The sequence below is a fragment of the Lynx rufus genome, unplaced genomic scaffold (genome assembly GCF_022079265.1).
Source record: "Lynx rufus isolate CCGP_SWC_20201006 ecotype Redwood Valley unplaced genomic scaffold, mLynRuf1.p SCAF_10, whole genome shotgun sequence".
NCBI classification, from domain to species: domain Eukaryota; kingdom Metazoa; phylum Chordata; class Mammalia; order Carnivora; family Felidae; genus Lynx; species Lynx rufus.
This window is the reverse complement of record NW_025814824.1, coordinates 63625114-63640262: the sequence shown is the minus strand read 5'-3', so window position 1 is coordinate 63640262 and position 15149 is coordinate 63625114. Positions and strand designations below refer to the sequence as shown.

General features: G+C 42.1%; 1 protein-coding gene across 2 annotated transcripts in view; it reads left to right on the top strand.

Moving 5' to 3' along the window:
* GRIN3A (glutamate ionotropic receptor NMDA type subunit 3A) overlaps nucleotides 1–15149 on the top strand; it is a 294454-nt gene that overhangs the window by 269190 nt on the left and 10115 nt on the right. For both annotated transcript variants that reach the window (XM_047067179.1, XM_047067173.1), the window contains exon 9: nucleotides 14649–14813. In XM_047067179.1, the coding sequence (XP_046923135.1) occupies nucleotides 14649–14813 (165 nt within the window). The remainder of the gene's footprint in view (nucleotides 1–14648; nucleotides 14814–15149) is intronic.

Sequence of the window (15149 nt, the reverse complement as noted above, 5' to 3'; positions counted from 1 at the left end):
TAAAATGAAAGACCCTCATTCTGATAAAAAGATCAGGTCAGAGGTTGCCAGAAGCCCCGAAGGAGAGAAAGATAGACGGGTGGAGCACAGGGCATATTTAGGAGTGCAAAACTGTTCTGTATGATACTCTAATGATGAATATATGACATTGCCCATTTTGGAAAACTCCATAAAAGGCACGACACAAAGAGTGGGCCTAATGTAAATGACGCAATTTAGTTAACAATAAACCTATCAAGTTGGTCCATCACTTGAAAGAAATGCACCCCTTGAAGAAGTTACTAACTGAAGCTGTGTAGGCAAGAAGGGATATATGCAAACGTTTTATACTTTCTACACATTTCTGTAAACCTGTTCTTCAAATAGTCTATTAAAATGTTTTTTAAAAAATAAAAGACTCTCATTCAAGCCCAACCTATTTGATTTTTGTGGAGGAAACTTTGCATGAGGAAAGCGAGCATGGTAGTGTTAGCCAAGAAGGCCTCTTGGAGACATTATTTATGTACTCTGCAGTGTGCACATTAAAATACAGAAATTTTAAATTATGGCCAAGGGTTTGAAACATGTTGGATTACATGTTTGAATTTAACAAGAAGAGGAAAAATATTTCAGCTTTTGGACTGGCTAGAATTAACAAGCTAATTGCTCAATCAGTCAGGGCTTTATGGCAATGACCTTGAACTGAGAGCCTGTTCCTAGCTTCAGCAATTGGAAAGATCTGGCTGTATAGGTGTTTGGTTGTATAGATATTTGGGAAGAAAGATCACATTCATTTCCAAGTTAGAATACTCTGATTTTTCTGTTAATTGTCGGTTGCCAACAAATCTAGTTCTGTACAGCTTCTTGGGGTGATAATGGTAGTTAATACCTACTGAACACCTGTCCCAGGTATTGTTACATTTGTTATATCATTTAGTCATAACAACACTGTGAAGTAGGTGCCATGATTCAGTTTAACAGATGATGCTGTAGAGAGATCTAGAATCTTCTCCAAGGTCTCCCAGCTGGTGAATGGCAAAGGAAGAACCTAAACCAGGCTTTCTGACCCCAAACACTGACCTTTTTCCACCTCACCACATTGCCACCTATTTTTTATAGTTCTTGTATTTACCCACTTCAGATATATTTACCCACTTCAGATTATTTCTGATAGTCTTTTTTTGTTTTTGATCTTTTTTTTAACATTTATTTATCTTTGAGAGACAGACAGAGAGCAAGTGGGGGAGGGACAGAGAGGGAGAAACAGAATCTGAAGCAGGCTCCAGGCTCTGAGCTGTCAACACAGAGCCCGATGCAGGGCTCGAACCCACAAACAACAAGGTCATGACCTGAGCCGAAGTCGGACACTTAACCGACTGCCCCAGGCAGTCGGACACTTAACCCAGGCTCCCCTCTGATAGTCTTATTAATGTAATCAAGCCTCAGTTTTCACCAAAGGTATGAACTGTCAAGAAGCAAGCAGCCCCCTCCACTTTCATTCTGCACATTGCGGCCGGCGGGTGGGAAGAGTTAGGCAAGGCAGTCCTTTTTCTTTTTTTTCTTTTTTTTTTTTTTTTTTAGAAAAGATTAAAAAAGTTTTTTAATTTATTGTTCAATTTACATCCAAGTTAGCACATGGTTCAACAATGATTTCAGGAGTAGATTCCTTAATGCCCCTTACCCATTTAGCCTATCCCCCCTCCCACAACCCCTCCAGCAACCCTCTTTATTCTCTATATTTAGGAGTCTTTTAGGTTTTATCCCCCTGTTTTTATATTATTTTTGTTTCCCTTCCCTTATGTCCATCTGTTTTCTCTCTTAAAGTCCTCATATGAGTGAAGTCATATGATATTTGTCTTTCTCTGACTAATTTCGCTTAGCATAATACCCTCCAGTTCCATCTATATAGTTGCAAATGGCAAGATTTCATCCTTTTTGATTGTCAAGTAATACTCCATTGTGTGTGTGTGTGTGTGTGTGTGTGTGTGTGTGTGTGTGTGTACATATATACCACATCTTCTTTATCCGTTCATCTGCCGATGGACATTATGGGCTCTTTCCATACTCTGGCTATTGTCAGTAGTGCTGCTATAAACATTGGGGTGCATGTGCCCCTTCAAAACAGCACACCTGTATCCCTTGGATATATACCTAGTAGTGCAATTGCTGGGTGTAGGGTAGTTCTATTTTTAATCTTTTGAGGAACCTCCATACTATTTTCCAGAGTGGCTGCACCAGTTTGCATTCCCACCAGCAGTGCAAAAGAGATCCTCTTTCTCCCCATCCTCGCCAACATCTGTTGTTGCCTGAGTTGTTAATGTTTGCCATTCTGACAGCTGTGAGGTGGTATCTCATTGTGGTTTTGATTTGTATTTCCCTGATGATGAGTGATGTGGAGCATTTTTTCATGTGTCAGCCATCTAGATGTCTTCTTTGGAGAAGTAGACTGTCTATTCATGTCTTTTGCCCATTTCTTCACTGGATTATTCATTTTTTGGGTGTTGAGTTTGGTAAGTTCTTTCTAGATTTTGGATACTAGCCCTTTATCTGACATGTCATTTAAGCAAGACAGTCTTAAGTTATCTTCTACCTTCATCTCATTTTGAAAAATAAGTGACAGTATTTAGATTAAACTGATAACAGCAACCAATATACTCTGCAGCTGTACAGATCAGTAACAATATGTTGTTAGGAATCCTATATTAATGAATTGCCTCTACTCTCTACCATATGTTGTAATCCCAAACCACTAAACACCTCTTTTTTTTTAAACACAGGAGAAAATACAGCCTTAGCACTGTTGGTTTATCCTCTTAAGTCTATCATGCTTTAGATACATTCTCAGGGAAAACGCTCAGGAAATTTTTGTGTTGTTTAGTTACAAATTCTATTCTTCACTTCTCTATGCTATTGATTCTCTCTGTTAGCATGTAGGAGGCCATTGGTACAGTTACTGTGTTTTGTCTATTTTGCATGCCTCAAAAAGGAAGAGGTTTGGGTGTTTTTAAGGACAAGGTGACATCATAAAAGTCAGGCCACTAGACTGGGAATCAGAACTGGACCCCTCTCCTTTCATATTTGCTACTGTAGCTATCCCAAAGGCTGGTGACTGTGTGAAGAGCAGCAAATCATGTGTCAGCTTTAAAGGCATTAGCTGATTCACAATGAAAAAACAGAACACTGAAGGGACACCAGCAGCCAGAAGGCTGCATACAACCTGACAGTTCAGAGGCTTACTCTGACCCACCAGTGAATTTTTTGTTGTTCGCTTTACATGATGTTTGTCCTGACAAATTTTTAATGTTTGTTTATTTATTTTGAGAGAGAGAGAGAGAGAGAGAGAGAGAGCGAGCGAGCTCACAGGCATGCGAGCAGGAGGGAGGCAGAGAAACAGGGAAAGAGAGAATCCCAAACAGGCTCCACATTGTTAGCACAGAGGCTGACGTGGGGCTCGATCTCACGAGCCATGAGATCATGACCTGAGCCAAGACTTGGACACTTAACTGACTGAGCCACCCATGCGTCCCCGTCCTCACGATTTTTTTATTTTCCAATATTTTTAAAATCTGAAAATTTTAAATCAAAGCCCATATCATAAAGGAATGCATGCCACCCCGAGATGAGTGTGAGCTTTCATTGGCTAAGGCACCTCTGAAGCAAGGAGCTGAAATGCAAAGTCTCAACAAAGAGAAAATAACGTGTTCCACTCTTTAGTACAAAAGCTCAGGATGGATTAAAGTGCTTGTTATTTTTCAGAAATACAGCAACTGCTCATAAAACATTTATCCCAACTGATACTCTTGTACCAACAGAAACAATAGAAGAATTTATAATAGTCAAAATAAATGCACCATATAAAATTTCAAACTTCTGTATAATAAAATCTCACAAAACAAAGCTAACGGTAAAACTTAAAAATTAGAGAAACATAAATAACATGTTTGGAAAGAGGTTAATAGCTTTTTCCAGTAAAAAGCCTCACCTTTCTGAAATCTGTAATTGGCAAAGGATACAAATATAGTATTCATACAAAAGGAGATAGGAAAAACAAACATCAAAAAATAGTTAGCCTCACTAAATAAATACAAATCAGAACATTTAAAACAGGAAAAAATGATTAATTATGAAACAGGCTTGGGGTGCCTGGGTGGCTCAGTCGGTTGAGCATCCAATTTCGGCTCAGCTCTTGATCTCGCAGTCTGTGGGTTCGAGCCCCACATCAGGCTCTATGCTGACAGCTCAGAGCCTGGAGCCTGCTTCGGATTCTGTCTCCCTTTTTCTGCCCCTCCCCCACTCACACTCTGTCTCTCTCTCACTCTCAAAAATAAATAAACTTTAAAAAAAAAAAAAAAGAAACAGGCTTGGCAAGAATGTGAGCAATCTGTGCATTGTGGCAGCCCTGGGAATGATTTTCTTCACATTTTGTGAGGGCTGTTTCACACACTACAAGGCATCAGAATGGTTATACTCTCTAACCTGTTAATATCACCCGTTGCAATATGTATGTCAGAGAAGCACAAACAATTTTTAAATGCTATACACAAATTATTTTTTGTTGCAGCAATATTTATCGTGTATGTATAATGAATAATATTAAAGAAAATCAAACACTTGACAGTTTGAGATTAGTTGTCAATTATGATAAATAATAGGTGATAATATAGAGTCATTAAAATTAGTAAAACGACTAAACTCACATTTTTAAAAAATTGTATTGTTTTTTAAAAAGGATGATTGTTATATGTTATGGTTACATAACTCTGGAAAATACATATGTGTATGGTTCATATGCAGTTCAGAAGAGAAAATGAAGAATTGAAAGAAAGTATTTGTAGGGTCGTCTGGCTGGCTCAGTTGGTAGAGCATGAGACTCTTGACCTTGGGTTTGTGAGTTTGAGCCCTGTGAGAAGGAAGGGAGATGATTCATTTTCAGAAAAAGCAAACAAAAGCTGTGCTGTCTAATTAACAGTAGGTTTACAACCTATTGGAAATATATATATATGAAGCTCTCCCTCCCCCATAATGGAGTCCCAAACCCTTGAGCCCTTCACTTCCTGGTTCTTCTTCCCATCTCTGCTTCACCAGGCTTATTTTCATGGCCTTTGCAATAAGCATGAACCAAAGAACAAAGGGGAGAGGGACCAAAAGTCTCTGCATCACCTCAGGGAATGTGCATTTGTTCCAATCAGACTACTTTTTGCCTTAGTAGGCATAGGACATAGGTGATGTCTGCATAAGGCTGTAACCTCTGTAGTACTCAGCCAATGAGGAGCCAGGGGAGGGACTTGCAAGCTAGGAGATAGATTGTTGCTGTAACTGCCCCAAGTGTGCCTGCCCATCAGACACACTCTTGCAAGAACGTTGATTAAAGCCTCACTTCACTGTGCTCCTAGTATCCGTGTCCCTCCTCTGATTGGGTCAGTGGCTTATTTCTCACAAGCCCCATGTTGGGTGTAGAGATTACTGAAAAATTAAAAAAATTTTTTGTATTTATTTTTGGGAGAGTGCAAGAGGCAGAGGGATAGAGAGAGGGGGACAGAGGGTCCAAAGCAGTGCACTTCACTGACAGGCTGATAGCAGTGAGCCTGATGTGGGGCTTGAACTCACTGAGAGATCATGACCTGACTGGAAGTCAGACACTCAACCCACGGGGCCACCCAGGTGCCCCTAAAATATTTTTTTAAACAAGAAAGTATTTGTATAGGAAAAGGATTATGGTTAATCATCTCTAAGTTTTAGAAATATTTTTCTGAGTTGTTTTAATAATAAATTTAGATTTTCAAAAGACTGCACAATGGAGCTAATGTGGCAAATTGAGCACCAGGTCCAAAGCTGAAAAATGGTTGTCAAAGCCTAGAAGGAACAGGGGCTTGGGAAATGTAAGCAACAGAGAGAGAATTTCTTCAGCAGCATGGGCAGTGCCATGGTGACAGAGCCATTAAGCAGATTCCAGGTTAAAGAAGACAGAGGTAGGGGCTCCTGGGTGGCTCAGTCAGTTAAGCAGCCCAGTTGGGCTCAGGTCATGATCTTGTGGTCTGTGGGTTTGAGCCCCGTGTCAGGCTTTGTGCTGACAGCTCAGACTACCCTCAGAGGTAGTATGTATAGACGCAACAATGAATCTGCCAAATTTATTGAGCTGCTGTTCTTCTGGTCAAAAGAGTGGGTGGCAAATATATATATATAAATCAGGTTTTCTAAATTAGAAACAGCATTTGCTTCCTACTCACCTTGCTTCCAAGTATCTAGGAGTCATCCATATTTCAGAAGCTCCACAGCCTTTCTTTTCTTTACCTCTCACTAAAACCATTATTCCCCCCACCTACTCCTGTTCTTTTTTTTTTTTTTTTAATGTTTATTTTTGAGAGAGAGAGAGTGTGAGTGGGGAAGGGCAGAGAGAGAGGGAAACACAGAATCTGAAGCAGGCTCCACTGTCAGCACAGAGCCTGACACGGGGCTCAAATCCATGAGCCGTGAGGTCATAACCTGAGCTTAAGTCAGACATTTAACCGACTGAGCCACCCAGGCACCCCTTTTGTTTTTCTTTAATAAGAACAGGAGTAGGGGCTGTTCTTAGAAAAGAAAATCAAAAGGGGCACTTGAGTGGCTCAGTCTGTTAAGCGTCCGACTCTTGGTTTCAGCTTAGGTCATGATCTCATGGTTTGCGAATTCAAGCCCCACATCTAGGCTAGCTCTGTGCTGACAGTGTGGAGCCTGCTTGGGATTCTTGCTCTCCCTCCCCTGCTTGCTCTCTCTGTCTCTCTCTCAAAAAAAAATTAAAAAAAATTTTTTTAAGAACAACGAAAATTATTGTGAACACCAGGATTGGGTTTTGCAAACTCAAAGAGGAGACCATGCAAAGTTTAAAGCACTAAATCACTGAAATATGAAATGATCTCCCCTGGTTCTTGTAGTTATTTTGCTCTGAGAGAAGCATATTTACAAGGTGTTGGAAATCATGAGAGTAATTACAACTAAGTTTCTTTTCAGATATATACTGTTTTTAATAAGCTATTTATTGAGCACCTACTATACACTAAGCTTTTGGAGGCAGAGAAAAGCAGAGCCTCACCCTGTCAGAGAAATCTGCCTAGAACAGGCTTACCCATTCATTTCAGCGTTCTGCATGAGAAATAAAGTCTATATCAAGAGAGATTGTATTTGTACCTCAGAGCTAGAGGAACTTAATCCTTTAAAGCAGTCTGTCAGCTCAGATTCTTTGGTTGCAAGCAACAGATTAATTTAAGCAAGGGGAAAAGAAGAGATTATCAAAAGAATAGCGGGGAACTCGATGTTTTGGAGTAAGAAAGAGAGTAACTGATGAGAGGGGATTCAAGGGATGTTAGTGGCAGGAAATAGGGGCCTATGCCTTTGAGGCATTGACATTGGAAATGACTCAGCCTCACCCACTTTCCATGCCAAAAGTCTCTGCTTCAAATGCAAATTGGTTTTACCTTGGGTCACATGCTTGGCATTAGGGGACCAAAGAACAGGGAATCTGTGATTGGTAGACCCACCAAAACTACATGAAGGGAATAAAATCAGTACAATATACACAAGCCAGCTAAAATCATTACATTCTGTCTCCAATTTTTTACTTTTTTAATTGTAAATATATTTCCCCCCAGTGAGGTCCCCAGAGTGATGAATGATGAACACTGGCATTAGAAGTCAGGATGGCAAGTTCTTCAAGGTCTCCGGGCCTGTTTTCTTATCTATCAATTGAGAATATCCATCTCTGTCTTTCCCTTCACAGAATTATTCTAAAAATCTCCTGAGATATACGAAAGTGTTTGGGGTAAAATTCTGTGTACATTTACATTATTAAAAAAAAAAAAAGATTCCAGCTTTCATACACTTTCATCCATTCATTCAAAAAATATTAATTGAACACCTAGCAAATGCTAGGCACTGCTCTAGGCAATTAGTGTATGCTCAGAACAAAATGGGCAAAATCCCTGGCCTCTTAGAGCTTACATTCTACTTGAGGAGCAAAATAGGCAATAAACCTATATATATTATCTCAGTAAGGAAAAAGAACAGCGAGGGGGATAGGTTGTATCCAGGAAAGAAAGGGAGAAGGGCAGGATTTGTCTTTTTAAAAAATAAAAATTTTTAATATTTATTCATTTTTGAGAGACAGAGTGTGAGCAGGGGAGGGGCAGAGAGGGAGAGAGAGACACAGAATCCGCAGCAGGCTCAAGGCTTGGAGCTGTCAGCAGAGAGCCCGACGCAAGGCTCCAACTCACGAACCTCGAGATCATTACCTGAGCTGAAGTCAGATGCTTAACCGGCTGAGCCACCCAGAGGCCCCAAGATTTGCCTTTTTAACCACACGGTTAGGGTAGACTTTACTGATAAATGACATTTGAATAGAGACTTGCAGAAAATGTGGGGAAGGAACAGTATTGATTACTGGCTAAAGAGTTATAGGCAGAGAGAACAGAAAACGAAGACCCTCACCTGCTCCGTAGACTTAAAGAAGCATGAGGAAGCCCAAGTAGCTAAGCAGAATGAACAAGTGAGAGAAGGATATGAAGTCAGGAAGTGTGGGCCTAAATCATGGAAGGTCGTGTAGACCATTGTAAGGACTCTGATGTTTACTCTATATGAGATGGAATACTGTCACCAGTCATTGAATGACATGGTATTTTGAGGAGGTTAAGCTGAATCCTGTGCAGAAGACAGATTGAGGGGGTCAGGGAATCAAATAGAAGGCTATTTCATTAGGCTAGGTAAGAGATGATGGTGGCATAGACCAGAGTGGCCGGTGGAGGTGGTGGAAAGCCATCAGACTCTGGGTAAACTTTGAAGGTAGGGTCCACCATATTTGCAGCCACCCTAGGAATGGAAGACTAAAGAAAGAGGAGTCAAAGATGACTCTAAGGTTTTTGGCCTGAGCAATTTCAAGGATGGAGATTGTTTGATGAGAAAGACTATGAGAAGCAGTTTCCAGTGTGGGGGGGGGGGGGGCGGGGAGTTAGCTTATTTCAACGTGTTAAGTTTGAGATGTCCATTAGATATCCAAGTAGAGAGACTGAATAGAGAGTTGGGGAAGATGTAAATGTACAAGTCATTGACATGTAGGTAGTATTTAAAGCCAAGGGTCTGGATAGGAAAGTGAACGTAGCCAAAGAATCAAAAGCATGCCAACGTTTATGATCAGAAAGGTGGTGAGGGACCAGTAAACAAGACTGAAGTAGAACAAAGGTATCCTTGAAACAGTGAAGAAAATATGTCAAAGAGGATGAAATAATCAATGGTGTCCAACCTGATACATGAATAAGGTGAAAACTGATCTGGCTTTGGCAATGTGGAGGTTATTGATGGCTTCGACAGGAGTCATCGAGGTTATAGGTTGGGACAAAAAGCCTGATTGGAGTGAATCCAAAAGAGAATGAGGACAGAGGACTTGAAAACAAGTATAGACAACTCCTTAGAGGATACAGAAAGTGGTAGTTGTCGTGTGTTGAGAGATGTGCACTGGGGGCTCGGGACTTAGTCACATCTAAGGCAAATGGTGCATGAAATACTTTCAGTGCATTACCTGCTGGAGGTTTCAGAACTAGTCAGTTATCTAACCAGCTGTCAGATGTTTCAAATGTCCACATCTGAGCAAGATGCAAAGCACAGTTTAGGCAGCAACGAAATTGGTGGTCTTGGCCTCTGTGTATCACTGGGAGCACTGATGGTGTGGGCAGAGACCACTCAGGACATTTGACAGTACAGGCATCTCCCTTTATCTGATTCTAGTCCATTCCTAGAAATATGTTGGCTAGTGAATTTCCAGATGGTGGGAGTCCTTTCCATTGTTTTCAATGAAAAATGAAAAACAAAAAAGGACACAAAGCATTCCCACCTCACCCAAAACCCCAATTTCTTTAAATTGTCTAAAACGGTCTTAGACACGTGTAAATGTTTAATAGCTTAGACATGATGCATGGATTGTTATAAATGACAATCCATCAACGATTTCTGCATAATATAAAGCATTTATAATACCACTTCTTGAAAGCATAATTAGTGGATATTCACAGGTGCGGTATGCAGAGTATGTTTTCCCTCCACAATGCAATGAATTTATACTAACGTAAATACTAAAATAAAATGTTAAAAAAGCATAACAAGTACAAATAATATTTAGTAAAATAAAATAAGCAAGCAAGGCAAATTTTTGAGTGGTTACTTATTGATTAAAGAGGTAGCTCAGTGACATCAGATGGCCTAGAATGAGCATGTGAAGGACTAGGTGAAGCCATGAATGCGTGAGATTTGCCCGTGGCTAAATCCTAGGACAGTCTTCCCTCTTTGACACTGGAGCCCCCAGATGTGTGTGGCTGCAAGCTATCAAATGAAGCTTCAGAAGAAGCAATGGGATGAGGAAAACACGAACCTCATGTCTGTTGGCATTGCCTTGCCGTCACTTATGCAGCTCTTGACAACACACCCCTGGGCCCTGACTGCACTTCTGAATGATGTCCATACTCCCGTCATTTGCAACCGCCATCATTTTGTCTGCATTGCTTAAATTTATTGTCAAGATTTGACGTTGAATATCCACTGCTTCTCTTCTTCTTCCTCTGGCCAATGTTAAATGTGAAGTTGAGCAAGTTCCACTTTATTAGAAAGAAATTTTTCGCGTGATAATGTGGAGCAGATGCACATAGCTAATGCACAGCACATTCATTCAACATGATCCTGGGAGAAGAACAGCTGAATATCACAACTGCCACGAGACATCTTATCACTCAGACTCAGACCCAATTTAAACACGTTCAGTGATGCTCACAGGAAGATTATAGTGGATTTTCAATTCAGATGGTGGATTTCGAATTAAAATATCTGCAAGTTCTAGGGAATAAATATTAAGAGTTCAGATCACAAGGGATACCTGTAAATGGTGTTCACTTGAAAAGCAGCACAGGCTTTAGCATCAAACAGTCCTGAATCCATAGCCAGACTCCTTCATTTATTAGCTTGTAAGATCTTGGGTAAGGTAGTTAATCTCTATGAGACTCAGTTTCCTTGAATGTGAAATGGGGATAATAATACTAATAGGGTTATCATAAGATCATAATATGCATGTATGATGTCTGGCACATACATTAGACACCCAATAGACGGTAACTGTTAGTCTATTAAATGTATGTGGGTGTAAACAACAGAAATTGAAAGAAAAATGTGCAAAATAAACTGAATATAGCCTATTTGTTATTGAGGCAATAAGAGGAAAATGAGACCAGTTCTTGTCATGCACAAGAGGGGGAAGCCACGCGTGCAAAGGCAAGATGTGATGTTTCGCCATATGTTACATTTGTCGCCCTCATCTTGGCAGCAACTTATAAGAAAGCAGTGCCAGTATGTTAAGTGTTTTGCTGAATGTTTGACGATGTTAGTGTTAAAGTTGGAAATGAATTCCGCCATTTTATTCTTCTACCGTAGTAGTAACAACTCATTGAATCCTTATATAATAGCCATACCAAACACATTACGACAGGTCCAGCCCAAGGACTATTTTCAGACACATTCATAATCTACTTTCTGGGGATCAGCATTATATGGGTGGTCACCACTGGTACAGAGATGTCCCAGGAGAATCCATGGGACCTGTGTAGCTCTCGGGACCTGATACACCTCTTGCCTTTCCTAGACCAGCATTCTTTTATTCCCTAGGGCTGGGCATCTGCCTCAATCTCAGGTGGTCTCCCTAGTCCTGCCTTGTGCTCAAGCTCCTATACGTGGGGCATGCTCTGTGCCCCGGCTCACCTAGAGCCATTACTTCTCCAGGGATCCCAGAAGCTGTCATTGATACAGAGCCATTGCTGCAGGTGCTGTCATGGAAGAAAAGAGACTCCACTGGAGTCTGAAATCCCCAAGCTCTACCTCTGCTGCCCTCAGATGGACTTCCTGGTATACCCAGGAGGCAGACCCATGCCTGAATCACATCTGGCTAGCTATTTCTTCAGGATTGGAGGTAGAAATGGAGAGCATGAAAGAAAGGAAAACCCCTGAAGAGAATGGGAGGAAAAAAAAGGGGTGCCTGGGTGGCTCAGTCGGTTAAGCATCTGACTCTTGATTTGGGCTCAGGTCATGATCTCATTGTCATGGGATCGAGCCCTGCATTGGGCTCCATGCTGGGCGTGGAGCCTACTTAGGATTCTCTGTCTCCCTCTTCCTCTGCCCCTTCCCAACTCACATGCTCTCTCTCAAAAAAAAAAAAAGAAAGAAAATGGGAGGACACTGACATCAGTCAAGTGAGGTGGTTAAGAGTATAGGCTCTGGAGCCAGACTGCCTGGGTTTGAACCCCAGCTCTAACCTTTGCTAGTTAGGTGACCTTGGACAAGTATATTGGACCTTGGACAATAGCTAAGCTATTTTGTTCCTAAGTACCTACCTCATAGGTTGTTATGAATAGTAAGCAAGCTGCTACAGTGATAAAGTGTTCAGAGCTACGCCTTCCACAATTAACTGCTAAATAATTATTGATGATGACAATGATGGTGATCAAAAGCCCTCAGCAGAGGGTTGACACCAGGCTCCTTAGCACTGACATGCTAAGTGGGCCCTGTTTCTCCCTCACGACACACGCCTGCTGCACTCTCCCCCTCAGCCATATTGGTCTGTTTCACAACCTCTTCCACCACTGCACCAGAGGTCACTTCTTTCCCTCTGTTTCTTCCGCCTTCAGAGTGCTTACTTTCCCACCAAGCCTCCACATTCTACCTCTCTTACTTTTTTTTTTTAACATTTATTTATTTTTGAGACAGAGACAGAGCATGAACAGGGGAGGGGCAGAGAGAGAGGGAGACACAGAATCGGAAACAGGCTCCAGGCTCTTAGCCATCAGCCCAGAGCCCGACGCGGGGCTCGAACTCACGGACCGCGAGATCATGACCTGAGCAGAAGTCGGTCGTTCAACCGACTGAGCCACCCAGGCGCCCCCTACCTCTCTTACTTTAAATCTTATCTCACAAGCCACCTCCTCTACAAAACTGAGGAGACCTGGATCAGCGTACATATCATGGGGTATAAATGTTTGCTTCCTCCCTAGACTCAAGCTGATTAAAGGCAGGGACGTGGGGCGCCTGGGTGGCTCAGTCGGTTAAGCGTCCGACTTCTGCTCAGGTCATGATCTCAGGGTTCGTGAGTTCGAGCCCTGCATCGGGCTCTGTGCTGACAGCTCAGAGCCTGGAGCCTGTTTCAGATTCTGTGTCTCCCTCTCTCCCTGACCCTCCCCCATTCATGCTCTGTCTCTCTCTGTCTCAAAAATAAATAAACGTTAAAAAAAAATAAACAGGGACATAACCCTCCTGTCTTCATCCCATGGTACTTCAAGAGTGCCTGACACGTAGTAGGCACTCGGTGTGTCAGTCGTTCTTTCTGCAGGATTGACTGTCATCATTGATGTCTGTGACCGAGTAATACCCATTTCATAGAGAATTTGTGAGGATTCTGTTAGATCTCATATGTAAATCACTTAGCACAGTGCCTGCCCCATATAGTCGTTGTAACTATTGTTATGTAACTGCTGCTGTTTGGGTTGTACAGCAGAAAGAACCCAGTCTTCGCAGCTAAACAAACATGGAATTATAGAATAGCTCTGCCACTTAAAACGTGAAAGGACTTAAGTCTCTTCAACTGTGAATTGTGGTTTCAATGCCTATCTCAGTGCAAAAAAGTAAGCAATCAGTAAATATTAGGTCCTTTTTTCTCCTCTGTGGCTGTCTAATTTTGTGACCTGCCTGATTTTACTTCACTTCCCTGGTCCCAGGTCCCTCATCTGTAAAATGAGGACATTGAGGGGCGCCTGGGTGGCTCAGTCGTTTAAGTGACCGACTTTGGCTCAGGTCATGATCTCACAGCTTGTGAGTTCAAGCCCCGCATCGGCTCTGTGCTGACAGCTCAGCCTGGAGCCTGCTTTGGATTCTGTGTCTCCCTCTCTCTGCCCTTCCCCTTTGCGCTCTCTCTCTCTCTCTCTCAAAAATAAACATTAAAAACAATAAATTAAAAAAATAAAAAATAAAATGAGGACATTGAACTAGATGATCTCTATGTTCCTGCCAGATCTAAATGTCAAAATTATCGAATTCATCATCTCTTCCCCATTCTGTGTCCCTGAGGAAGGTTCTTTCCTTGATAACTGTTCAGTGCTTTAGTTTGTTAAATTGTCTCAATTCTTGGTCTCTCCTGCTCTCTCAGTCTCTCTGTAGTGACTGTGGGGCCTTCCAGACGCAGGAACCATTCATAAAATAGAACTATGTGTGTGCAGCTCCCTGGAAAGTGTGCTGCTCAGGAGTCCTTGGTCCTGGCTGGGTTCCTCTCACAACGTGTAGCATGGTGAAGGCTGCCGAGCTCGCAGGGAGGGATGCTCTCCTACTCTGCTTGGGTCCAAGGAAAAAGTATCTGCATCTAAAAACAACCCTAAGGGTGCCTGGTGGCTCAGTCAGTTGAGCGTCCGACTTCAGCTCAGGTCATGATCTCATAGTTCGTGAGTTCGAGCCCCGCGTCGGGCTCTGTGCTGACAGCTGTCCCTCTCTCTCTGCCCCTCCCCTGCTCACGGTCTGTCTCCGTCTCATACATAAATAAAGATTAAAAGAAATTTTTTTTTAAACAAGCCTGGGGCCAGGAGGAGAATCACACTCATGGCCTTTCCTTTCCTGTTCTGCCACAGACTTTGCAAATGGGCATCAAACACTTCTCTGGACTCTTCGTGCTGCTGTGCGTCGGATTTGGTCTGTCCATCTTGACCACCATTGGTGAGCACATAGTGTACAGGCTGCTGCTTCCACGAATCAAGAACAAATCTAGGCTGCAGTACTGGCTCCACACCAGCCAGGTGAGTGCCGCAGGTGTCCTGCTCCAGTATTCTTAACTGTCAGAATTCCCAGTGGTGGGAGAGTCCAGAGCCCCAAGTCAGAACGACAGGTGACAAGTTCCCAAGAGACCTAGGGTGGTCTAGACAGTGTAGAAGATGGAGTTCTTCTATCCCATTAATTCACTTTCCCCTTGAATTAGCCTATCCCACAACAACCTGTCCTTTCCTATAAACTTCCACTGTTGCTCACATTGGAAGCAACAGAATTGTTTTTAACCTGATTTCACTTAATAGCGACAATCTGAAGAGATGGTGTGAAAGATTTATTTCCTACAGACTCCATTCTAGCTAAAATTG